Source organism: Lynx canadensis, chromosome A2, assembly GCF_007474595.2.
Source record: "Lynx canadensis isolate LIC74 chromosome A2, mLynCan4.pri.v2, whole genome shotgun sequence".
NCBI lineage: Eukaryota > Metazoa > Chordata > Mammalia > Carnivora > Felidae > Lynx > Lynx canadensis.
The window spans coordinates 73,822,353-73,849,728 of record NC_044304.2 but is presented as its reverse complement, the minus strand read 5'-3'; the positions used below and the strand labels follow the sequence as shown (position 1 = coordinate 73,849,728).

At 44.6% G+C, this 27,376-nt stretch overlaps 1 protein-coding gene across 1 annotated transcript in view; it reads left to right on the top strand.

Annotated features, from left to right (window-relative positions):
• Positions 1–26,974, top strand: part of POU6F2 (POU class 6 homeobox 2) — a 491,340-nt gene extending 464,366 nt beyond the window's left edge. Inside the window, exons 7-10 of the mRNA XM_030307717.1 lie at positions 552–758; positions 13,490–13,658; positions 22,634–22,802; positions 26,325–26,974. Of these exons, the coding sequence (XP_030163577.1) occupies positions 552–758; positions 13,490–13,658; positions 22,634–22,802; positions 26,325–26,829 (1,050 nt within the window). The 3' untranslated portion in view covers positions 26,830–26,974. The remainder of the gene's footprint in view (positions 1–551; positions 759–13,489; positions 13,659–22,633; positions 22,803–26,324) is intronic.
• The last annotated feature ends 402 nt before the right edge of the window (positions 26,975–27,376 follow it).

Below are 27,376 nucleotides of genomic sequence, written 5' to 3'. Positions count from 1 at the left end.
CAATGGAATCCTGTCTCCCTGACCCCAGAACCTGGGCTCTTGACCACCATGAGCACCAGGATGCCGACGCCCCAGTTCCGGTTGGGATGTCAGGGACTTTGAGCGAGGAGCAGGGTGTTGGTAGAATAGAGAGTGAGGCAGAGGAAAGGGTGTGTGTTTGAGGTGCTCCTGTGGGTTAGGGAATGTGGCTCCCCAGTCAGACGAGGGCCTTGGTTGCCATGAGATGTCCATCTTCTCTCTGGTTCTAAGACAAAGTAGACATCTTGCTGTCCCTGGCAGAAATCCCAGGTTTATGCCCTCACTGCAGCTTGATTTTACTTTTGATAAGATGCTTCCCCCTTCCTTCCCATGCACTTGGCTCGTGTGCTCATCCCTCCCTCAGATGCTCATGCCCTGCACTGGCTTCCCTACCCACATCTCCAGATGTGTTCACAGTCTCTGAATTCGCTCTCGGGAGCCACCTGCAGAAAGCAGGGCGTGAATCGTCTTCGGTTGCATGCGCAGACTCAGGGCAGAGCCCAGCGCCTCACCTTTGGGCCTATCTCTTGCAGATTATTGGGACCATACCTCTGATGCCGAATCCGGGGCCATCGAGCCAAGCAGCGAGTGGCACTCAAGGCCTGCAAGTGCAGCCCATCACCCCCCAGCTCCTGACCAACGCCCAGGGCCAGATCATTGCCACGGTCATCGGGAACCAGATCCTGCCAGTGATCAACACCCAGGGCATCACGCTCTCACCCATCAAGCCCGGCCAGCAGGTAACCGCTCCACATCTCCTTCCCACTCATCCTCTGTTTGGTCTCAGTCAATGGAAGAGTCATTTTTAAATCACAAAATATGGAATCCCTGATCCTACCATCTCAATGATTTTAAAAGGCAAGGCGCTCTTTTTTCATCCTTAGTGAATATGGGTAAGGACTAAGTAGCTCTCTAATCTAAAAATACAAATCTATTAAATTATAAACAGAGACAGTGGCCTAAAATTCAATAGGGATGTGTTCTTGCTTCGACATTTTGTGATACGTAATTTTCAGTTTTTAAAAGGGGTCAAGAAGGAGCCAAGACCATTTATGTCCTAACTGTAAATGAAAAAAAAAAATCACTCCATCGTGCACTAAAGCAGAGAACGTCCTGTAACAGGACAGGTGTGTACAACACACAGAAGTGGGAGTGACACACAGCTTTGTCCAAAGAGTTTTGAGTTCTCACAGAGAAAATGGTTTGGGGACTGACTATCGATGGACAAAGACGGAGTAGGAGTTAACCAGGTAAATAATGGGATCACAACATTCCAGGCCATGGGAACAGCAGGCCCAAAGTCAGGGAAAGATGAAGGAGGATAGAGGTTGGGAGACAGAAGAAAGGCTCATGTGATTGGAGCGCAGGGGCAGGCTGAGGGCAGTCATGGAAAGGGCTCCATGATCAAGCTGAAAAGGATGGTCTTTGTCTCTGTGTGATCTTGAACACATCACACACCGTCGTTGTGCCCCCCGTTTCCTCATCTGTAAAATGGGCATAACCGGTCCCTATCTCACAGAGCATTTTGTGAGGACTAAATGAATCAACATAGTGGTTAGTGCCTGGCCCACCATGAGCACTTACATAGTCACAAGGATGGTGAAGATCATTTACCCTGCAGCCCCAGGAATCTGTCCAAGGTGTTTAAAGAGAGGAATGATAGGCTCAGCTTTATTTTTCAAGAAGACAACTCTGGTAGCAGATGGAGGTTGAGCCATAGTGATGAAATGTCTATTGCAAACAAGCCACTTAGGAGGCGACAGCAAAACACAAAGAAGAATTTATGAAAGCACGTACTGGTAGCTGAAATAAGGGTCTGGATTATAGTAGCGCCCGGGACAGCATCTGAGAGTCACGAGTGCATACATTGTAGCTGAAAACAAATCCAACATCCAGAGAAACCATGACAAGAGAAGGAAGATCAGGAGAGCATGAGGGGCAAGAGAAGAAAGAAAGACAAAGCAAAGGAGTCACTTTGGGAGACATCAGCTTTTAAGGTAGGGAAGAGGAAGGGAGAGGTAGAAAAGGTGGCTGAAAAAGCAAGAGAGGAATCCAGAGCGTAATAATCTAGCATCCAAGAGTGTTTAAAAAGTAGGCACTGAACGCAGTGTCAAATGCTACAGGGATGAAATCAGGCAAAGCAACCCCTCTGTATCTTTGTTGTACCATTTTAAAGTCTGAATCCACTCTATTTGAAACATTTTGAAATAAGCAGCTGGGGGAGTGAAGAAGCACAAGTTGGGCAAGGCTAAGATCCAGATGTGCAGTTGGAGGATGCGCTAACAAAAGAAAGGTGGTGGGAGGGGAAGACGAATACTCCCAGTGGGTGCAAGACTGAGTAGATGGCCTTAGGAGTTGTTGGAAAACCGTACAATGCAAAGCATCTAGCAAGGAAATAAAATTCAAAGGAAAAAGGAAGAAGAAAGCACTGATAAATTCTTCATCATTCATCTGCAACAAAGTAAAAGTCTCTCTCCAGAGACCTCGGCCATTTGGCTTCTGATCCAACTACAGGTACATCCCATTCTTGGTGGCACTCAAAGGCTGTGCTTGGAAAATCCATTTGCCTGTTCAATAAAGATTTTTAAAAATCTGTTGATATGTATATTTATGGACCACCTACTATTTGTCAGGCACCGTACCTGGAAGCTGGGCTGGTCGACATGACAGATAACATGAGCCTTTCCTTCATGGAGTTCATGATCTAGCGAGGAAGATGGACATTCATCAAAGACTCGCACAAATATGTACCTAAGATCCACAGTAAGTGCCATGAGAGAGTAGCAAGGGGATCTATGAGCGTGTCTGGCAAGGAGACCTCGTCCACTGAGGGGCAAACGCCAGGAAAAACCAAGCCAGGTGTGAACTCACTTCCCAGAGACAGAGACTCTGGTCTCATGCCCTTTGGTTCTGCCTCCAAATCTAAATCACTGCCGGGCGGAAGTGGGGGCAAGTTTCCCAACCCCCCCTTCTTCCTCAGCTTAATCACAGGTACTGGTACAGTCCCTGCCAAATATATCACTGAGAACTTCCTTCCCTTCTCCCCACTCCCGAGATCTCTCAGCTAGTTTATTTATTTTACGTAACATCTACAAGGTGCCGTTGGATCCTCTACCTTCTACGTAGGTCCCCAGATAAGCCAAGAGCCTCTACATTTTATTGGCTTTTTAAGACCTATTTCTATCTGTTCAAAACTATGCTAAAATTATCTCTAGGGGGAGAAAGGAGATTGGCCTCTTTTCATACAATCTGCTAACAACTATTCCTGTCAGCAAAGCCAAGTTGTAAATTGCCACGAAGGTGATGAATTAATTATAAATCATTAACATTTAATACAAAGTAGCTCTCATCCTCACCTTGGATGTCAGAGGAGAGTGTTTCGGTGATAGACTCTACCAGTTACATACAATTGCGGCCCTAGATTTGAGGCAATGCAGTTTTAATCCAGGAGAAGGACATAGCCAAGAAATGGCAAATGATGGCGCCATTCCTCCACTCCTTGCCCAAAGTAAATGTCGTTGATCCCTTGCCACAGTCCCTCTCATGAGCACAGATGCACATCAGGAACATTCTCACACCACACCTGTTGGTCCCTAGAACAAACTTCATTTTCGCTACGGGATCATCTTGTCCTCTGCTGGTCTAACCACCATGACCATCTTATTCACTGTAGAATTGGAGACCTAGGCATTGGGAAGAAACAGCCAGGCCCTTGTGTGTGGAGGGGATGCCTTTCAAATCCAATTTGTATCAGTTACAACCAACATCCCAGAGATCCGGACTGTCCTCGACGTACATACACATGCCTCCCTCATGTATGTGCATATGGAGAGAACACATGAGCACAGCTGGAAAAGAGTGACATCCGAACCGTCCAGAATCTCCCCAAGTCACTGCAGGCACTCCCCGGGCAAGTGCCAGTGGTCTAGTCTAGTCCCAGAAAGATCAAGGGAACCAATGGTGAACCTGGTCAGAAATATCAGGAAATGGTAGAAATAAATGCAGGACTACTACTCTTTCTTCTTGGCATCAGCTCTGAAACAATTTGAAACACCTTGGAGCATATAGTAAAGTTAACAAGTTGGGTGAATCGACAGGAGGTGCACTAGTCTGAGTCCTGGATATAAAAGCTGGGATTCTGAGGATAGCGGATCATAAAATGCCCAAGAGTCCAAAAGTAAAAAGCTCAGAGCTGGACGTATAAGGATAGTGGTCTTCAATTTTTTTCTTTAAATATAACCCTTTACATTGAAGAAATATAATACAGACAACCACTAAAAAATAAAGGATTTCTATCATACAGTAGAGAAGTTTCTCAATTTACTTTTTCATGTGATTTATGACAAATGCTTGATCTCACAAGAGCATGGTTCCAACAGTAAAATACGCCATAAATTACAGGAACAGAAAGTTCCCTGACTCAACACTCAGAAGGGAGTTCACTTCAGTGGAGTGAAGCACACAGCCCTTGGACCAGACAACCTGGGGTGATTTGTTTTAATTTAATAAAAATAATTGCATCTTCAATTTCATTTTAACATCTGCCTACCATTAACTAAAGGAACCTGAAGATCTAACAGTCGCCCATCAACTGCTCCTGATGATGCTTTATTCCAATGATAAAAGATTGAGATCCTGCAAACTGACCATCTGAAATGCAAACAAAATATTTTTTAAAAATATACCAAGATTCGATAGCCCTGCATATAACCTTCACAGAATCACATCAGAGATTCTTGGGGAGCAGTTCAAGAGAATAAAATTCAGAAAAAGACTAGATAAAAGAAGAGACAGAAAGATGGAAGTATGTTTCTGTACATAAAAAAAAAAAAGAAAAGAAACTACTTAATACAAATATTTGGTGGAGCTTGAAAGTAACCTTTTGTTCCCTCCATGGGACCCTGCAGCACTGGTGAATTATGGTAAACTCTCCCACCAAAGGGAGAGTGTCCCAGATCCCCCAGGTTGCCCTTCCTACCCTGTGACCGTGAACTCATAACTTCTCCATAAGCAGCACAGACGTCGTTTTTGTGTATATTTATTCTTCCCTTGACTAAATTCCAGCAGAAGGTAGTGGGAGACATTTGAAAGAAAAAAAAAATGTTGCAATTTGGAAAATCAAAGCAGGGAAATTTTCCAGAAATTAAATGCCATAGCTATAATGCTTGGAGACTGCCATCTATGAAAACACTCAATTTCTCCTCAAAAAGTAATCTTGGTGTTAACAGGAAACCAAAAGAAATTCATTTAAATTGACTCCCTGAGGCGCTTGGGTGGCTCAGTTGGTTAAGCATCCGACTTCAGCTCAGGTCATGATCTCTCAGTTCAAGGGTTCGAGTCCCACGTTGGGCTCTGTGTTGACAGCTCAGAACCTGGAGCCTGCTTTGGATTCTGTGTCTCCCTCTCTCTACACCCCTTCCCTACTCATGCTCTGTCTCTCTCTCAAAAATAAATAAACATAAAAAAATTGTTAATAAAAATAAAATAAATTGACTCCCCAGAATGCCATCTGATTATCCAAATCCATCCATTTTTTTTCCCAAGTAGATACAACATGTACTCCCTTACCTGTTTTTGAAAATCAACCACTCTTCCCAGCCCCTGCCTGAATCCGTGGTTCCCAATTTTTTTTTCTTGGAACCACCCAGAATGAGACATGAGGCATTTCCACCTACCAGGGTGGCGTTTTCCTAGATGGATGAAATGCATATCAGTGACTCCAACACAAAACAGCCCTTTGACCTTCCAGCCACACCACTGGGCATCTCGTCCTTCTGGTCTCCCCTTGTCACTCCCTGTCAAGCCCAGCCAACAAGCTCTCTGCACATGCTGTGCCCTGGCCTGGAATGCCTTTCCCACCTTCTCCCTCTGGAGAGCTCCAGCCACCATCCTTCCATCCAGGATGCCTCCTTCTCGAAGCTTCCCTGCATTGTTCCCTCAGCTCTGCTTTCCCCCTGCTCTATTCATTTTCATCAGCTGTGCTGTCGTTAAGACTCTGTACCTGAAAGGCAGGAGCCAGAATGGCGGCCTCATTCCAGACTCTGCCCGTGGTGGGTGTTCAATCGTGTTAGGTTTAATCACTGCCCAATTAATGGAGTTTTCCTCTCCAGCATCCCAGAGCCATGCTTCCAGAGCAGCCCAGCTCAGGCCCTTCTGTGCCTTTCCAATTCCGTGTGTTCTGTCAGTTTCCAGTATGTTCCATGTTAACGCCTCTAGGCAAGCTTGAGAAGAGCTTCCACACAGCACTGCCTTCTCTATTCATCTCTCTCCAGAATGTCAGCACCTTCCTCTCGCAGCACTCTCTCACCTTATTATCTCAATTACGTCTAGTCCCTCATTTGCTGCCCTGCTCTGTCTCTGAAGAGCCCCGGTTGTGTGTCTCAGGCTTGTTTTAGGACCATGGTGGCCTTCCCTGCCTGTGTCTGGATGTCTCCCCTAAATCTTGCCCGCATCCTGCCCTCCACACCTCCTCCCAGCCTCACAGGGCCTGGTGTGAGGGACGCTGCTATCAGCCCTCTTTCTTGAGCCCACTGTACTCAACTCTCTTGCAGACAGGAAGTGTCTGAAGGAGTCTAATATCTGGGCTTCTTCCTGCTTAGGTTAAAGAGCTGTTTCAAGGTCACAGAAAGAACTAGAAGGAAAATCCAGAGAGTCTCCAGGACCCTACCAAAAGGATAGCTCCCTTTTTGCTTTTTTCAAACTTTCCAAAAGATAATTCAAGTCTCCACTGAATGTCAGGTTTCAGGCCCTCAAAATGTTTCAAGTTAGCCTGACCTGATGTAAACCCTAAATCTTCGCACATCTAACACTGGAGCTCCTGTCCTACCCACAGTAGAGTGAGCTCCTCAGTAATACTCAGGCATACATTACGTCCTCGTTCTTGAAGGTTCTTACTAAATCTGGGCTCTGGCTTCTCTTCTCTGGACATAATAAATCCACTTCCTTTACCCTTTTTCGAAGAGAAGCTCCTTCCAAAACCTCTTGTGGTCCCCCAACCATCAGCTTCACCTGGGAACTTGTTAGAAATGCAAATTCTTGGGGCGCCTGGGTGGCGCAGTCGGTTTAGCGTCCGACTTCAGCCAGGTCACGATCTCGCGGTCCATGAGTTCGAGCCCCGCGTCGGGCTCTGGGCTGATGGCTCAGAGCCTGGAGCCTGTTTCCGATTCTGTGTCTCCCTCTCTCTCTGCCCCTTGCCCGTTCATGCTCTGTCTCTCTCTGTCCCAAAAATAAATAAACGTTGAAAAAAAAAATTAAAAAAAAAAAAAAAGAAATGCAAATTCTTGAGCCCCATCCCAGACCGAATGCATCAGACACTCTGGGCGAGGGTGGGAGCGCATGATCTGTGTTTTAACAGCCCTTCCAGGTGATTCTGACAAAAGCTAAATCTTGAGACCCACTGACTTAATTTCTCTTCAAACTATTATAAGGTACACAGTACACACTTGGAAAAATGCCAACCAGCGCGGGGAGGGAGAATCATGATGTCCCCCTACATGCTCTCGCTTCTGCCAGAACCCTTGGGGTTCTGTTCACGTTCTCATTGTACCACATGGGGATTTAGCCTGTGGTTCATTATGGCTCCCTCCCATTTGTAAAAGGCCAGACCTGCTCCATTTTGCCTTGGCGTAATTGGAGAGATTTTCTCTCCCCCAAGTTAATCTCTATTTAATCCCATTTGAATTTTACTGTTTATATGCATTCATTTTTCCAACTTGTCTAGCACATTCTACACTTCATTCCATTTTCCAAGACACTTGTCACCTCCACTTATTTTTATGGCAATTGTGGATTTAATTAGAAGGTGCTTTATTCCAGGAACTAAAACGTTATTGAGGATAGACCGTGCGACACATGGAAGCTATATGGGGACCAGTGGCACAGGAAACAACAAAGTCTGGGAAGCGTGCTCATACTTGAATTTACTTTTGCTGAATACATTAAACACCCAGCAATTCCAACCAACACAAACAAACCCACAAAGGCCGCCTCTGAAAGGCAACAGGAATCCTGTTCTTTCCTGTGTGTCATTTCCGGTGCAAGATGGACGTTCCTTCCTCATTCCCCGGGTAATGCAAAGCCCCGGGCTAATATCAACTGCCCCCTTCCCTCTCCTTTTTTGTTGAGTCTGTGCTCTCAGCCTGTACGAGACTGCTTGGGCTGCCATAACAAAGGGCCACAGAGAGAGAGGGTGAAATTTATGGTCTCACGGTTCTGGAAGCTAGAAGCCCAAGGTCACTGTGTCAACACAGATGCCTTCTCCTGAGGCCTCTCTCCTTGGCTTGCAGGTGTCCTTTAGCATCCTGTGTCCTCACATGGGCTTCCCTCTATACCAGTCTGTGTCCTAAGGACACCAGTCACACTGGATGAAGCCCCGTCCTACTGACCTCATTTTAAGTTAATTACCTCGTTGAAGAACTGATGTCCAATTATAGCCACATTCTGCGATACTGGAGGTTAGGACTTTAGCACATGAATTTGGGGTGGGACACATTTCAGCCCGTAACACAGCCTACTTACATCTGACTTACATACAGCTCAATAAAAGGCAAGAAAGTGATTATTGGAACTTAGATGGAAATAAATTCCAGCCCCTTTAGGCAGTGAAGTGAGGGTAAAGTGAATATATAGAAAATATGGTCAGATGAACATGATACTGACTGAGTAAAGTAACTTTCGGGTACTACAGATAAGCGGGACTGATCAGGCAAAGGACAGTCTGTAGGCAACTCCACTTGAGATGTGTCCCAAACTACACCAAAATCATCATGCTCTCGCCACCTGTGACTACCATGTTTCCTTTAAAAATATGACATTTTAAATACTTCGGGACCTGTAGAAAAGAATCCTGAACTCAAAAAATACTTGCATTGTCATATTGAACAAAACAGATATGTTCAAAATGATAGATCACCATGTACATTTGCGCCGATCAGCTCTCCCGGTGTGGCTCACCGTGACCAATTTGAGCACATCTCATTTGCTTCCACGCCACCCAGTTAGAGCTGCCTGCCGTCTCCCTGACTCATCGCTGTCTGCAGTGGTAGACAGGAGTAGGGTGGCCGCGTGCCTACAGGAAGGAGGGCTGGCGCCTGCCTGGGTCAGACTTCTTGGCTTCAAAGCCCACTTATACCTGCCGTATGACCCCAGGTAGGCCATGCGGCCTTTTTAAGTCTGTTGCTTCTTCTGTAATGACAACACCGATACCGAATGAAGAGGGCTAATGCCAAGACTTAAAAGTATATGCAAAGACACGTGGAAAGTATCCCATAAATGGTAGCCATATGGTATCCATATAGTCAGAGTCTCAAGAGCAAGACAATAGAACCAAACATTGACCTTCAGAAAAGCTTCTTACGTTTCCCTTTCTCTCCAGGAAGGGAAAGGAATCGTTTTTCCTTCAGGCTTCTAGCTTGTCCCTAATTCCCTGCACTTTCTTTTGGGAAACTATTCCAATGTTTTTTTTTTTTTAAACTATTCCAATTTTTATGGCCAGTCATGTTTGAGGCATTTATACACCTATTTCTTTTGCCAATTATGCGCTACAAGTAATGCATGATTTTCAGATTTAAGTCAGTGTCTGAAAAACAACATCATTAAATCTCATTAAATAACATTTTTCTAATGCTGCGTACGTAAAGTCTATTAAAGTTTTATATTGAATCCCAGAGATGTTTCAGGAAGTGGCTTAAATCTCTGCTTTCCCTTTTCTTATTTGATACGTATAGTTTAACCACAATATTTCTAAAGATTAATGCATCAAAATCACTAAACTAAGAATATCACAGATAAGGTTATTTTTTGGTCACTTACCTGGAAGAATTACAATTTTAGGGATGGGAAGTCACAGAGGTGGTCCCTCTACCATCCTCTTTTTCTGAGGGAAGAAGTTGTAAAAGAAGGTCAATCTCTGGGCTCATTTTGGTATGTACAAAAGGCTATCCTATCTGGACTTACAGGTGATTCTAATTTTTTTTTTTTAATGTGTATTTATTTTTGAGAGAGAGAGGGAGCAGGGGAGGGGCAGAGAGAGAGACACAGAATCTAAAGCAGGCTCCAGGCTCTGAGCTGTCAGCACAGAGCCCAATACGGGGCTCGAACCCATGAATGATGAGGTTGTGACCTGAGCCGAAGTTGCATGCTTAACCAACTGAGCCACCCAGGAGCCCCATGAGCTTACAAGTGATTCTAGAATTAACAGATACATGTTTACACTGGCCACTGGAATGAGATATGTGGGTTCCATTAAAGACGCTACTGCTTATATAATCTTGATTCTTGACAAGTAAGAACTTTTCAGGATTTTTATTAGTTTTTCTATACTGTCTGGTTGAACTTTGGAGGGAAAACAGAACACTGGTGTCTTTTAAAAGTGCTTATTTACTTTGGAAGAAATATATCTTTGTTAGATTCTTAGATATCTTAGATTCATCTTATTCTCTGTGTGGACATAGAACGAGCTCTTAAAAGAACTATTTAATTTTCTTCCTGAATTTCTTCTCCTGCATAGCTTAATGCATAAGCCCTAGTTTGCTTTTTGATTCCTTTGTGAGATTGCAGCCCACTAATTTTTTTCTCTACTGAGTTGTGCCTGAGAAAGAAAAAATTTAATTGATTATTGTCTTACCCAGTTCCTTGATGGTGCTTTACCACACCCAGGGCCAATAAAATATTGATGGAATGGTAAAGACAGAAGACTATCTCATGATTCAGTGACTCAAAACTGTGAAAAGCTTTTGTCAAGTAACAATATTTGGAAGGACAACTCAATAAGTTAGAAGGGCTAGACTGACATGCAAATATCCATCACATTTTATTAAGCAAATTAAAAATAGATTTCATCTTTAATATGTGTCCCTACAGAATAAAAGTTACTGGATTCAATTGTTGATTATGTGCTCAGCAGATTGGCTAATTACTTTGGGCAGATGCTTGATGCATATTAATTTGGGTTCCATGTCAATTATGACTGTCTTTGTTCACAATCCAGTCTCCACTTAGCACAATTCAGTAACAATAAGGATGTTCACTTGAAATGTAACTGCAAGCAATTCTGATGGGGGACAGAATGGCATCGTGGAAAGAGCCATGAGTTATGAGCGATAGCCTGGATTCTAATGTGTTCCAGACCCCATGATCTTGGGCCAGGCATTTACTCCTCATCTTCGTGCTAGGCATAGCTGCTGCATAGGGATGTCATGTGAATCCAGGGAGCCAGAGCATCACCATGAGGGACCAGAAGGGGAAATAGCTCTTTATGCACATGTCCAAAGTAGCACCTTAGTAACAGTTCTTTGAAGGTAAAACATTAGCTGATGTTTACAAACACATTAGGGGATTTAAAAGACTGACGAATCCCAAGCATTGGCAAGGATATAGAGCAGCTGGAATTTTCATATATTGCTTGTGGTAATATGACGTGCTACAACCATTGGAAATCAGGTTGGTGCTTTCTTTAAAAAGTTCAACATGTGTGTATAGTATGAGGCGATACTTTCATAGTTCCACTCCTAGGTATTTACATAAGAGAAATGAAAACACAAGTATGCACAGACTTGTACATAAACGTTTATGACCGCTTTATTCATAATAGCCCCAAACTGGTAACAACACAAATGTCCATCCACAGATGAATGGATAAAGAACTTGTGGCAGAGACATCCATATAAATATAGATACATACACTACCAATATATACTATACCTACTACCCGGTGACAAGAAGAGACAATGCTGCTGACACATGCAATGAAATGAACCTTAAAAACAGTATCCAAGCAAAAAAAGCCAGGTAAAAAAAAAAGGGTACATACTGCATGATCCCATTTTTAGAATCATGCCAAATGAGTCCGTTGTGACAGAAAGTGGGACAGTGGTTGTCTAGAACTGGGCACTGGGGGGAAACTGATTGCACAGGGGATTAGGGAACTTTACGGAATGATGGGATGGAAGGTTCTATATCTTGATGTGATGGTGGTTTTACAGATGTACCTATTTGATAAAACTCATCAAGCTGTATGCTTGAAATGGGCATATTTCATCATGTATAAATTAGATCTTGATAAAATTGAATGAAAAACTGAATGCATACACACACACACACACACACACACACACACAGGGAAAGCAGTGACAAATGTCAATCTGAAATGTCCCAGGCTGGCTATCAGATACTGAGAAGACGGTCGAAGATTGGGGCCTGACCTGATTCTACTCCCAGCCTGACTTCCTTTTATAAAAACTCTGCTACACTTCTGTGCGTGTGATGATGGCCATGAAGGCAGTTTGTAAACCAAGAAGTGCTATCTCCCGTCACAAAGAGGGCAGTGGCTGAGGCTGATGGTGCACCTGTCTAGGATCTTGAGCTGCCCTGAGTGTCTGCTTTCTGGGAGGCAACACCCGCAAGGAGAGCGACCCCTCCTGGGTCTCCAAAGGGACCTGGTACCTGCAATCATTTCCCTTTCCTCTAACCTTCCTCTCCTCGGCTGGACTTCTCTCACTGCTCAGAACCACCGGCCTTTGATGAGCTATAAAGGAGTCATGAATAAATGGACATAAAGACAGCCTTCCTCCAGGCACACTAAATTCTGAAAATTAAGTTAATTCTTGCTTGTGGCCTTGTGACTAAAAGCTTGAGCCCCAGGGTCAGGCTTCATGTGTCCAGATACCAGCTCCTCCACACCTACTGGATGAATGTATAAAAACCCTTTAACCTCTCAGAGCTCCGGCTTCTTTGTCTGCAAAAGAGAGGTCAAAACAACACCCACTTCACAGGCTGATATGAGCAAGGGCATGAAAGTCCTTAACACAGGGTGGCATGGAGTAAGAAAGTGACAACTGAAAGCTACAAATATTACTAGATATTTTTGTCCTGGCCGCCCTAGCTTCTCTCAGTGTCCTATAGGACATCAGAGAACGTTTTTCCCAGCCAGACTCTTTGATCCGGGGGAGCAGAAAGTCCCCGTAGTCAGTTCACACTCAGCCTAAATGGGAACTTTCCTAAAAATACCAGTTACGTAAGACAAAATGGTTGAGCGCAGCCACACCTTTAAGACCAAGTTCCACACTCCGAGGTCATTGCGAGCATTGTATTTCATCCGTACATACTTAAGAAAGAAACCCGTCAAGTGCTCTGTAATTGTGTGAACAGGCAAAAAGTGTCCAGCCACACGCCTTGGTCGAGAAATGTAGAAAATTGGGTGCTCCAGCAAGCCAAGTAGGGAATTAATAATATATTTAGGATTACTAATAAAATGCCTGTCAAGCAAGCAGCAACATATTATATACAAAAAAAAAAAAAAAAAAAAAAAAATCCTGCCTGTTGTGTGGAGTTTACACTGTTCCTGAGAAGTATATATTCTTGGAAATAACAATGATTCAACCCCAGACGAAACTTCTGTTCCCTGGCATTTCCACCCCCCCCCCGATTTTTCACTCATGTGTGTATTTTTTTTACATCCCCCCCTCCCATGTAGCTCCACCAACCCTCCCAGACGTCAGTGGGTCAAGCAGCCTCCCAAAGCAGCCTTCTGCACCTGGCTCACAGCCAAGCATCCATGTCTCAAAGCCCAGTCCGGCAGGCTTCCTCTTCTTCCTCCTCATCCTCCTCTTCTTCAGCTTTGAGCGTGGGCCAGTTAGTCAGCAGTAAGTATCCTTTCTGGCTCGGTTAAATCATGATGGCCTTCTTGTTGCCTATCTGCAATGCCTTCCGTTCTCTCTCTCTCTCTCTCTCTCTCTCGATCCCCTCCTTCTTTCTCTCTGCCCCCCTCCCTCCCTCCGTCCCTCCCTCTTTCTCTTGCTCTTTCAACATCAAAGACGAATTTCCTGGCCCTCCTAGGCCAATGCTGGAATAAGGTCCATGCCTGGGGCCAGAGGGCTCCCCCAAAGCACACCCACCTCGATGTGCACACGTAGGGGCTGATTTCCACCTCAAGTGCTTTCTGATGTGCTGAGTCAGTCCTGCCACTTCAGAAGGGAGAAACTGATCAGCTTGCAGGGCGTGAGCCACAGAGCTCAGAACTGAAATAACCAACAACAGGCGCTCAGCCAGCAGGTCAAGCTGCTTTTCTGTGTGTTTGAAGTCCCCTGCCATCCTATTTGTAGGTGTCAGAGGAAATAAAAGAGAGCGTGCCTGTGGGCGGGCGGGTGTGTGTGCACACTGAACTGGCTCCAGTGGCATGTGGGGGAAGCTGCATGAACCAGAATCGGATGAGAAATGTCTGAACAACCATTCATAAAATAAAATAAGCCTGCAAGTCGGCTTCCACATATATACATATAATTTTTAGAAATGGTATTTGGCCCCAGGTAAAGACAGCGTATGGATCACATGCAAATCGAAACTTACTAAGATGAAAGGGACCATGGCCCGATTTGATGTTAGATGTTCACCTTTCGTGCAATTTTTACTCATATATTAAAAAATCACAGAATGCACACTTAGATTATAATTCTCCAGGAGCTGAAAATCTAGTAATTATAGGTTTAAAGGGCTAAAGCACTGCATAGACATCTGTGCATAAAATAAGGACACATGTGAGTATCTGTGTTTGGTCAAGTGTCATAAATGACTTGTCATAATAGGAACAGTGGGGATCCTCACATATCATCTGTAATGCAAAGCAAAATAGAGGGTTTCCATGCCCTCCCCATACAAGCAATCCTTCCCCCCCAAAAAAGAATATATGTATGAATATATGTATGTGTATGCATACATATATATATATATATATATTCAATTATATGGATGATTATATGGAGAAGAGAATGAGGAATTATGGAGAGATATTAAAATGCCCAGGAACTTCAGGGGACTAGCCTGGAGGCTCTTGGTCTCAAATATGGGTCAACATCAAACAGAGTTTCGGGGTACACCAGAGTTTACCATCAACCAGTTATTTTTAAATATTTAAATATACAAACGCTGTCGTTTGGGCCAGAAACTCCAGTCTTACTTGAATAAAATCATAGATACAATTAATCTAATTATAGCCAGATTTTCCCTAATAAAGACACTCCTCATCACAGTGTTGCCAGACAAGATTTCAGCATCATTCAAAGTCGATATTCCGCCTAAGTTTCCGCAAAATACTCTATTTGTAAATAGCATCAAGGTCATAACTTTAGGATAGGCTATTAAGCTTTGGTCCTGAAAGAAAAGGAACTGAGACCAAACATCTTCTAGAGAAGAAATACGTTAAATATGATACAGTAAAGTACAAACCACCCCACAAATACAGGATTTTACACAATGTAGACACTCAGTCACGTTAGAAGACTAGAGAGGTGAACGAATGGATGAACACACAGATGGATGGATGACTCTGGATTCTCTCTAGCCACTTGTCTCAAACTGGGAGGGAAAGGATTAGCCTTTTTCAGAAATCAGTAATAGAGCTACTTCATGGGACAGATGGAATTTCAGTTGTACAGTTGCCAATGGGACATGTAAGTTCTAGGTGTATAAGTGACCCATATTACATATCTTGATATGAAATATAAAGAATGGAAATAGAGACTCCTTTGCCATAGGCAGCTGAGGCAGGAAACTCCAAACTCATATGCAGAGCCTAAATGATGAGGCTTCTCTGGCAGATATATGAGAGGCTCAGTAACGGGTTTACAATTGCTATGGATTTTGAGCACGTTGTCTAATTAATTTCTTTCTGTCTCAAAACCCAACTACACAATGAATGATACACGGAGCATTTCTCTAATGCTGATTACCCCAGGAAATCTCTGTTTAAGACTTCATTTGTAAAGTAGGGCTTTCCAAGCACTTTCAACACTCTGAACTTCATTTTAATATTCATAATGAGGTAATAGAAATCCTCATTTTCAGATCTTGTAACTGACATCAAATAGATCCTGAAACTACAACCCATCTTGCCCATCTACTGTCAGAGGGACCACATTCAGTCTTGGTTGTAAGACTGTGGCACTTGGTGTGACCAATCCAATGGGTGGCATGGCCAGGATGATAACCCAAATAGTCTGACTCAATGGGCCATACACATGCTACACAGTACAGCTGCCTTAAAAAATAAGATGTTTACACATAAATTTTATCCAGTGAAATTTGAACGACAATATATATCAGATCGCCTAAATAGTCTTCAAATAACTTTTAAAAAGCCTGGACCCATGCCTCACAATTGAAGCACGGGCTTTTCCCTAAGCTAGACATTATGCATATTTTGAAATTTATATTCAAGCATGAACTACCCATTTTAAATTACTTTTGTCTGAGATGAAACTTCACCAAACCTGCAGATAGGATAATTTGGGAAGACCCAACCCCGTTCAGATGTAGTTGTTATGCAGGTTAAATTACAGGAGAATAAAAGGGTGTTTTAATCAGAGGCTGTCAACTTAAATATAAAAACACGTATTGAGCACCATGTATATACCAAGCACAGCAATAGAAATCAAGAAAGCAAAAATAAGCAAGATGTGCTCCCTGCACTGAGGGAGGTCATGAACTGGTAACAAAGAAATGCAGGTACAATAAAGATAAATGAAAGCTACGATCGACGCGTGAATAGGGACTATGGCAATATAATAGAGAGTTAACTAAGTTTTAGAGGTTGAGACAGAACAGAAGGACTTGCTAGAGTTAATAATCCTTGAATTGAGTTTGATGGTTAATCAACAAATCCCTCCAAGAGATTAAGGCCATCGTATGAACCAAGTCAAACTGGATTTGAACCTATGGTCAAAACCTTGGTCAATGAACCCTCCCACATCACGGTCAAAGATTGTCACCATAGTGCTGGCAACTTGCCATTGTTCTAGATAAAACAGAACCAAAAATCACCCAAAAATCTTCCCCACTCCAGGCAAAAGAATACAGAGTGAATGCCTTAGCAATGATCACAGGATCTTCATGTGCAAAGAACACCACATCTGAGCTCAGAACATCTGCACAGTATCTGTTCACGGGACCTATACAGCTTATCCTGTGTTAAACCTTGCTTGTTCTCCACAGTCATCAGATGTAAATACAGTCTATAAGCAGGGCTTTTGGAAAGTCTAACAGAGTCAAACAAATGACTTGACAAATGTCCCAAACTGGCTCAAGATTTACACAATACTGTTTAAAAATAGGTAGATTTCGGTCTTTTTATTCTTTGCTGAGTTTGGTTTTGTTTTGTTTTATAGTACACATGTTTCGAAGCCCTGGCCTGCAAACTTGATTTTTAGACAGCAAAGGGCTATGGGCTAATCCCATAAAAAACAAACCCTAAAGGGAACATAAAGACGTATGGTGATGGCTTGTAGGCACCCCTGATTCCCATGATCACAATTCACACCATTTTCCACAATGAAGTCACCATATTGCAAAGTAAACTGTTCCCCCACATTACCTTGCACATTCTCAAATGGTTTATTTCTCAGAAATATTTGGTAAATATGCCCATTATCCGCTGTGAGAATAACATTAAGAACCAGATGGATGTTTACATAAGACAGTTAATTCATACTTGGCAGCTTCTTTAAAGTTGCATATCTTGTATATAAAAATCCCACAAGCAGAGGTTGTGAAAGCATGATGCTGATGGACGGTGGCTGTTCAACCCAGTCAGCAGCCCCTTACGCTGATGTCCACATTAACTGGTGGAGGGAGCTAAAGTTGAAAAGCAAAACAAAACATCTCTGCTGGTCCATCCTTAGCACTCAGTTCACTATGGACCCAGTGACCCTACAACCAGGGTCTGCAGAACAGGTCTGTTTTCACCCAATTTGCATTTAGTTCCCATAAAAATCTTGTGCTCTTCAGCCCTTGCATCCCAGATTCGATTTGGGAAACATCATCATTATACTTAGGAATCACTGCCAATTTTCAATGCCAGTTTATTCTCAATCTCTAGGCCAGTTAATCTCTATAGAGGTTGATCTTCTGGCTCCTCCATAGCAAAGGGTGAGACTCAGGGTGGACCCTGGCAATTACTACTGTTGCTTTCTGACCCTGTACTTAATATATTGGGTTGACTTAACCCGAGCAAACTTCTTTTTTTTTTTTAATTTTTTTTTTTTACATTTATTTATTTTTGAGAGACAGAGAGAGCACAAGTGGGGAGGGGCAGAGAGAGAAGGAGACAGAATCCAAAGCAGGCTCCAGGCTCTGGGCTGTCGGCACAGAGCCCGATGTGGGGCTCGAACTCACGGACCGCGAGATCATGACGTGAGCCGAAGTCGGACGCTTATCCTACTGAGCCACCCAGGCGCCCCCAAACCTGAGCCAACTTCTGTGAAAGGTTCCTCTTCCTCCTCAGTGCAGAGAAGGCCCAGACTGAGTTGCTCGAGTGCTGAATCCACCTGGGAGGGATCTGAGAGGCCCCTCAGAGGGGTGGCCATCAAGGTGGCCTCAGATTCATCCTTGAAATTAACCTAACCTCTCAGGGCCAGGAGACTGGACGAGGGAAAGCCAGACCTATCCCAGGATGGAATGTCAGCCTCTGAGCCAGGCTGACAGCTGAAGTGACATTCCAGGGAAGCTTCCATTTACCACATTCCTCTTGTTTTCCCCTCTCAAATAGAAAAGTATATACCCCTTAAGGAAGGTGAACTGTTCCAACAGTGGACCAGGGGATGGGAATCCTCAAGAGTTTAAGATAGAAACTTTAGGATCCAAAAAAAAATCCTTTTTTTTTATTAATTCAAGACACCTTACAGACACCATCTAATGAATTCTCCCAAAGTGTGAAAACAAGTCCCACATTTTTGTCCCAGGGTGGCCCCTCCTTTGGATGGGGAGACCTTCATAGACTTGACCAATGGAAAAAAACTGTAATAATTTATTTTACCATCTGATTTTATGGGTAAGAACAGTAATATGAAGAAAACCAGGTAGCCCATCTCCAGCAATTAACAAAGTACACAAACAAGGAGATAACTGACTTCCTCTCCCTGGGCCTTTATCCAACAGACCATCATGCAGTTTCAATTTCACCATTCCTAGCTCATCAGCCCTAGAAGTAGAACCAGAAAAAGACTAGAGTGGAAATGTGTGTGACAGAAGGAAGGAGCTCAGCCTCCTGGTGTGATGAGAGCGTGTTTGGAGCCCCATGGAAGACACTGGGCTCAGCGGGGCAGGTGCTCACGTCTCTGAGCTTTACAGCGAAGGTTTTGAGAATCGGCACAACGTCGCCCAGGGCCCGGGAGCAAGAGTTCACAGCTTTCTGTTCAACTCCGGTCATTGTCAGTAATCTGGCACACACATAGATTTAGTTGCTGGTCTCAAGGAACCAGTAAAGAGACATAAGCATGAAAGGCAGCAGGGGAAGGGAAGAAATAAGATAGAATGCATTTACATAAAATTGCAACCCAAGTCACAAACCTGCCCGGCACCACCAAGCTAAATCTGGTGTTGGCCCGGGGCCAGGGGCTGAAGCTCCATACTCTTGCCGGTTAAAGGCCCGTCCCTCACGTGCTGCCTCACTCCATTGATTCCTGTTCATCTAAAGATGGAGCCAATATTGGGCAACAAATTTACTTCCCACAAAGACTACTTAGCTTTGCTCAGAGGAAAACTCTTCTCCCTAACTCCAGACTACACTAACTGGGGGGGGGGGGGGGGGGTTGTCAGGGGAGCACGAGGATGGGGCACCTACCCAGGGGCCCCCCTCAAAGGGCCTTTGTGGCTGGTCACTCTTACACAGGTGGGACGGTAGTGGCATCTGGTGAATAATGATGGTAAAGGGGTCAAGAGAAGATAGCTGTGTGCAGAGGGTGAGATGCCCAGATGCGGGCAGGCCAGAAACAGAGAGAAGGCCCCTGTCTGTGGGCTCCGTGGATCCCCTGCATCAGAATCACCTGTGGTACTTGTTCAAAGTGCATGTCCTGGGCCCCATCAGGTGACCCCTAGTCACCTTTTAAGAAAAGCACCATCCTAAAGGTCACATTGTTACAAGGAAAGTTTCCAGCTTCCTATTTTCCACCCTCGGTTTTGAACCTTCACTTCCCACCCTATTTAAATATAAAAATGAATATTTATTTTTGACAAGTGGGGGGGCTGCAAGTGGGGGAGGGGCAGACGGAGACTGGGACAGAGGATCCAAAATGGGCTCTGCACTCACAGCAGAGAGCTCCATGCGGGGCTAGAACTCACAAACCAGGAGATTGTGACCTGAGCCGAAATTAAAGTCGGTCGCTTAACCAACTGAGCCACCCAGGCACCTCCCCCCGCTCCAGCATTTGTGCTTTTCTGTCCTAGTTGCCCTCCTTCCTCCGTGGACCGTTAATATTACAGATATACTGCACATCTGTTCTGTTTATGTACCACGGTCCTTGGGGCGGCCACAACTATTGTCCAATCTAAGACTCTTCCACCTTCCCCCCCACCACCACCCCAGAACCAATTTCCACCCCGCTGGGAATGCACACTCTAAACGCAGCAGAGTCACAAAACCGGCTGAGCCAGGCAGCAGGTCTAAGGAGGGCTGCAGATGAGGAGGAGGGGCTCTCAGGGCAGCCAGAACCAGTTCTAGCTGACTGTTCCCAAGTTAAGTGCAAACGGAGACTGGAGCAGCCAAACTTCTATTCAAATGAACATAAACCATAGAGGTGTTTTTTTTTTCTTTAGCAATCTCCCAATGTTTAAATGTTGGCAATTCCAAAAAACCGTAAGCTCTAGGAAAGCTGAGTTTGATGTGCAAGCTGCTCATTTGCAACTTCTGCTCTAGGAATGTTTAAATGAAGAAATGAGAGAAGAGGCTCCAGGCTGCTGGGTGTGTGGACTTGGCTTCCCAGAGTCCTTAGCAAACCCTCGGAGTCGATCCAGGCTGCGGTGCTGATGGGACTTAAGATCCAGAGGGCAGCCTCTCCTGAGGACAACCCAAACAAGCCTTTCTTTAACCAAGGAGAAAAAGCAAGATTTGTATAGTCACCCTCTGCCCCTGCCCAGGGACATAGATCCTCAATGTCCTACACTGAAAATGTTCTCAGCTCCTAGCACGAGCTCCCCAGCCCATAAAGTCCAATGCTCTTGGCCTGCATTCTGTGCCCACCTCCCCAGAATATGGCCCCTTCATTCTCTGAAAGCTGCCCATTGGGCATGACCCAGATGAATCCTCCCTCCTACCACCTCTCCCTTCTCTGTAAATTCTGCGGCAGGGGTCACACCAATAGTTCTTGATTATACTCAGCCTGGTCTTTTTCTCCAATTGTTTCTCATTCATAATATTAAGTCCCAACCCCCTACAGACTATAAAGTCCTTAGAGACCGCAACTCCCCTCCTGTTTCTCTAGCTCCCTCTTAACACTCATTAGGACTCCCAGGAGTCACCTAAGAAATACTTAGAGACTGTCCATCGTGCTTGTACCTTGTACCACTTTTCAATCTTTCCTTGAACAAAATTATGACGAACAACACATAAAAATTCTACAGGGGTTTTTCAAATGTGAACATAAAGAAGGTACGGTGCATACCTATATTGCTGATTCTATCGACAGAGTCCATTTCCCCTGTAATGACCATCTGTACCCAAAGCTCCAAGCCCCCCACAGATATTAGCATGTTTATTTAAAAGTCTTTGAAAACTTGGCCCTTGAAATGCAAATGTTTATTTCTCTTCATGAGAACAGGAGTTTCTGTAGCCCTGAGCCCAGAAGACTAATCTAGTCCACCACAGTCCCTTGACAAGTGCTTGAATTTACTGAAATTGATGGATTATTGTGCAGAAAGAGGAAGAGAAAAACTTTTCACCTAAGTCCAAGGAATGAGGTGGAGAACAATAGAGTCAGCTGGCGGGGAGAGCGGCTTCGCTCCAGGCAGGATCGAGCAGCACTTTGAAATCTTCCCCTATCCCCAACCCATGCTGTCTCCAGCCTGGCGTTCGCTTTCATTTATCATTTATCCGGGGATCAGTAGCGGGAAGGGGGGGTTCGTTCTCCAGCTGTTGTGTCATTTCCCTTGATAAGTCCTAAATTGACCGCGTTCTCCGGCACCAAAGGAGCCTTCTTGCAGTAGGCATTTTTTATCATGTGCCCTTTTAGGGGACAAAGGCATCATGTCAGTAAACTGCTATCGGAGAACAAAAAAAAGATAATATTCGTCTCACAGCTTCATAAGCATGGTCTTCTGAGGGGCTAATGTGAACATAAGAAATTAGACAGCATTACCATCTGTTAGCCTGACAGCAGTGGTGATCCGGTGAAGGAAAAACACAAAATGCTATTTTTTCCAAGGGCAATTTTTAGCCCTAAAGAATCCAATTAAGACATTTCAAATTGAAGCCTTTCCATGCTTATAGTTTCGCACAATATTTGAACATCTTTATGGGCAAAATGGAGTTGCATCCCATAGCTAGTGCCTTCCTGCCCTGACTGTTACTTGTGAACCCCAAGGGAGCATGCTCTTGTATTGTGAAAGCGGCGGTGTGAGCTTCCTGGGGTATTTTTCCGGGAAAGAAACATCCGAAGGATGATTTGTGGAGGTGTGATGGCTCGAAGATGGGGTCTTGGGTGCCTCACGTGGGACACACAGGGAACACTGGACAATGTTGGTTTCCCCACCACTCTGCTATCAAAGAGAGCCACTTTCTTAGAAGCCGTGATAAACAGATATTACTTGGATGTGTGTTGACGTATTGATCCTATTTTTAAAAACATCTCCACAGATCCTCAAACGGCAGCGGGTGAGGTGGATGGGGTTAATCTGGAGGAGATCCGAGAATTTGCCAAAGCTTTTAAAATCCGGCGCCTGTCCCTTGGCCTGACCCAGACTCAGGTGGGACAGGCTCTCAGTGCTACAGAGGGCCCCGCGTACAGCCAGTCGGCCATCTGCAGGTAACCCGTGCCCACATGCTGTCACCTCTCCTGGCCGGCCTGGGCCTCGTTTGTCCTCATGGCTCAGCTTTTCTTCTTCGGGTGGGCAGAGCTGGAGGGGTAGAGTATGGGGACTGAGTTTGGGGCGCTTACATGTTGGAATTGGTGACACTGATGGAAATGAAGGTGCTGAAGCAGATTTGGGGTCCTGGCTTGATAACTCCTGTCAACTCACAAAGAAGGCGGTCTCATTGGAAGTACCCCACCTCGGGCCAGGAGCTTCCTTCTGGACCTCCCCACCCTCCTGTGAGGCTGAGAGCCACGGTCTCCTGTCTGCAGACAGGCGTCCTGAGCGAATGTCATAAAGCTGCCGTTCCCACCATTTCTGCCCAGGGATGGCTCTCAGGATTCTTCCAAGAAAAAACACCTTAAAAAGAAAATTAACCGTCTCGTGACCGCCGAGGAATGCAGTAGCATTGCCTTCCCAGACACAACTCTAAAAGCACATTTTTCAAAGAAGCCACTGCTTTACGCGGCGCAGGCAGGGGTAGTGAGAATCTGGCCTCACCTGTCCCCACCCCTCCAAAATAAACACATACATAAATGACAAGCATCCAGCCTTGGTTGTGTTCAAGTTGATCTGGGTCAAGCCGCCAGAAGCAGACCCCGTGCATGCATGTGTGTGTCGCGCTAATCCCATGTTTATGCATGAGGTAACAAAGGCACTTCTGTAAGAGCTTTTTCCTCTTGGGCAATGCCTTATGAGTCCTCCTCCATCAGGAAAAGCCAAGAAACCAACTCTAAACTCATTTAAGTGGATTTTGTTCTTGGTGATCCATGAAATGCTGTCTTTTTATCTGCTCTTTATACTTTTAATGTATTCCCCAAAGGACGGAAGTGTACTTTTCCTGCAGTTTAAGACTAAGGTTATAAATAACATCAGTATGGGGTAGTAGCTTGCAGCTCACATTTTGCTCAATGATTTTCCATAAAACCCATTGATTGTTGTTAAATACAAAAAGCGCCATAGGATCCTCTCACTTCTATGGTCTCCCCTACTGTTTTTTCTTATAAGATACCTCCCTGTAGAAAATAACCTTTATTCAGTCTATACAAGGATACTACTACTGCTGGGAAATTTGTTTCAAGGCTTGTATATGTTATTCCAAACAACATGTACAGAAACATCAACACTAACAAGCGGCATCAATGATATGAATACTGTGGCTCCCTGTCGGGAAACATTAATTTTGTTTCATCTTGACGGCCCCGCGATAAAGGCAGCTACAGGTTTTTAAGTTGTTGCCAATTTGTTATTTTTGCTAACGTCCTCTTTGGCTTATTTTTAGACCTAAAACGTGATTTCCTTTTATTGGTTTAAGTGCCATCTAATGTTTTCCACCAGAGCACATAGTGTGCCTAGGGCATTCCAATCAAATATGTTGATTTCTAAAGTCTTCCCCAGGGGAAGCCAAGAAAGCCATGACTGATGAAAAAGAGAGAGAGAGACCCCTGGAATTCACTGGATAACAGAATATGTCAGATGCCTTGACTTTACAGCCTTTCTCTAGCTCCTAGTGTTTTGGTGAGCCAGTTCTAGGAGCTAACTACCAAGAGAAAAAAAATGAAAGTCTTGAAAGAAACCATGATCTGACATTGGAACAATTCAGGTTCATTTTAAGGGGTGGGAAGGAATCTGCATTCGAGCCTGCTCACCCAGGTGTCACTTACGAGCTACAGTGACTCCCAGGCATGGCTTTGATGAGCCCCTCCCGGTCAGAGACACAGAGGAGGAAACACCACCAACACACTGGGCACCCCAGGTGTGTCCCTGCATCCTGAATGCAAGCTTTATCCCTAGAGCCTGTTGTCACACCATCAAGAGTTTAAACTCTGGAGCTTTCATGGTGAATGACGGTAAAATGTGGTATGTGGCAAATTACCACGGCAGTTGGAGCTCTGGGGGAGCGTGCCTCAGGGGCCAAGCTCATTAAATGATATTAGATGATTAGTTCCTTTTACATTAAAAGCAAAACGTACCTCTTCCCCCTTTGATCAGTAGTGGAAGTTGGTTGGTGTTTTTTTGTTTTGTTTTGTTTTGTTTTGTTTTTAAATAAATAAATAACTCTTCGAACCATACATGGAAGGCCATGCCATGGAAATCCAATTAAACCTTGACACTGTTTGCCTGCTATCACAATATCTAAAATTCACTGTCAAAGATAAGATTATGGCCCAAAAAAGAAGACTATCCTTTTGTTTTCTTCTGCAAGCGTCCTTATAGAACACACTCTGACTGGCCAACGCAGGTTCATTTTAGCTCTATGAGAACAGACTATTGTAATAAGATGGGCTCTGCAGTCAGACGGTTGTCTTTCAACACACTGACCACTTAAAAAGAGTGTAGCCAGAGAGGATCCAAGAGAGGATCTGTGTATCCCAAGTTGTCATGCTGGAGGGCTGTGAATTTGGATGTAGAACAAACAAGCAAATAAAAGCAAGTGGTCCTCTGGTATATTTCATGGAGAGTGAGTCTGATTTGCCACCATGATGACCTCTTAAAACACTCTATATAATTTCATCCAAGATGCTTCCCATTTTTTAAAAATCAGTGTAGCAGAGGAGTGCTGATGGCAGTTGATACATAGAAGAGCTCATTTACAGAAAATGATATCATTCAAGCACAGTGTGCAGATATCCCACATTAAACACAGCTTGATGCCCTGGTGCAAAAGTACACCATTACACTGGACAGCGTTCAAAAGGCACGACGTGGCCTTAGCACATCCGGGGAGGGGGGTGTTCGTAGCAATTACAAGGTGTCCGGCTGTTTGAGTCCAACAGTAAAGTAGCCACGGGCTGTGTTTCACCTGAAAGGGGCACATGTTGTTAACTTACATATGGTGCAAATTGTTGGTTACCTGAGACAGAGAAGGGGCGAGGGGAAGGGAGAGACAGAGAGAGAGATTAAAATAAGACATACGCAGAGATGAAAAGAAAGCCGTAGAAGAAACGCGTTCCAGTTGCCATCAACCGACTATGGTAAGGAACAGCTATAACATTTGCCTAACCGAGTCGGTGGGAGGAGTTTAAGGAAAATGAACCGTGAAACCCAAAAAGAATCATTTCAAATGGAAGGCCACGGCAGCTGTTGGCTCGGATGCCGCTGCCTGGTGTTCATCTTTGCCTTGAGGATTCTGAGGAGGGGGAAATGCGGCCGGCACGATCAGCGTGAAAGCTCAGCTGTCCAGGGTGCACGGGGGGAAAAAGATCTGCGAGTTGTGTCTGTTCCCATCATGATGGCTCGTGTGTCCTGTGGTCTGCACCCTTCCTCACCCCCATCCGCGTGGCTGTGCGGGCTGCATGGGGGCATGAAGCATGCGGGGAGGGGGGCGCGCTGGCTTGAGCGGGGTCGGCTACTTGAGCTGGCTGCTAATCTGGAGTGAATTCGCTCTGCCAGGCAGTCAGGCAGGCAGGCAGGCAGGAGGCCCACCCTGGCAGAGGACCCAGTGTAAGACTGTTCTTTCTCAATTCTCCCCCCAGACACACCATCCTGAGAAGCCACTTTTTCCTACCACAGGAAGCCCAAGAGAACACTATAGCTAGCAGTCTGACAGCCAAACTGAACCCTGGCCTTTTGTATCCTGCCAGGTTTGAAAAGCTGGACATCACCCCTAAAAGTGCCCAGAAGATCAAGCCGGTGCTTGAGCGGTGGATGGCTGAGGCTGAGGCCCGCCATCGAGCAGGTATGCAGAACCTGACCGAGTTTATCGGGAGCGAACCGTCCAAAAAGCGCAAGCGGCGCACCTCCTTCACACCCCAGGCCCTTGAGATCCTCAATGCCCACTTTGAGAAGAACACACACCCCTCTGGGCAGGAAATGACCGAAATTGCCGAGAAGCTGAACTATGACCGGGAGGTAGTTAGAGTTTGGTTCTGCAATAAGAGGCAAGCCCTGAAGAACACAATTAAACGCTTAAAACAGCACGAGCCGGCCACGGCCGTCCCTCTGGAGCCCTTAACAGACTCTCTGGAAGAAAACTCCTAAAGAGACGCCCGCCCAGAATCAGAAGCAAAACCCACAGAAACGAAACTCCACCCTTTGGACTCCACAGACCATAATTGAGAATAATAATTAATAATAATAACAATAAATTGAAAATAAAATTGAAAACTAGCTCCAGTCATCACCCTTGTAAGTAAAGGACTAAGGAGACTACCAAGTGGACGGAATGGTTTATATGTGTCCGTTGGTTTTCCAAAAAGAAAAAAAAAACAATTTTTGAAAATTTTTAAACAAGGCACACACCCCGCCGCAGGTGTGTGCGGTAGGATAGTCCCCTCCCCCACCCATCTCCCCCCAAAGCCAATTTTTTAACGGACTTAAAGCAAACCAAATAACCACATACCTTTTTCTGTACATTATGAAAATGTGAACACATTTTAAGGAAAAAGAAAAACAACTAAACCAAAAAAAAAAAAACACAAAAAAACAAAAACAGAAACAGAAACAAAAAACAAAAAAACAAAAAAAAACCAACAACAAAAACTTTTATCTGTTCAAAGCGAATACAAGCCTGCCACCTGGAGGAGGG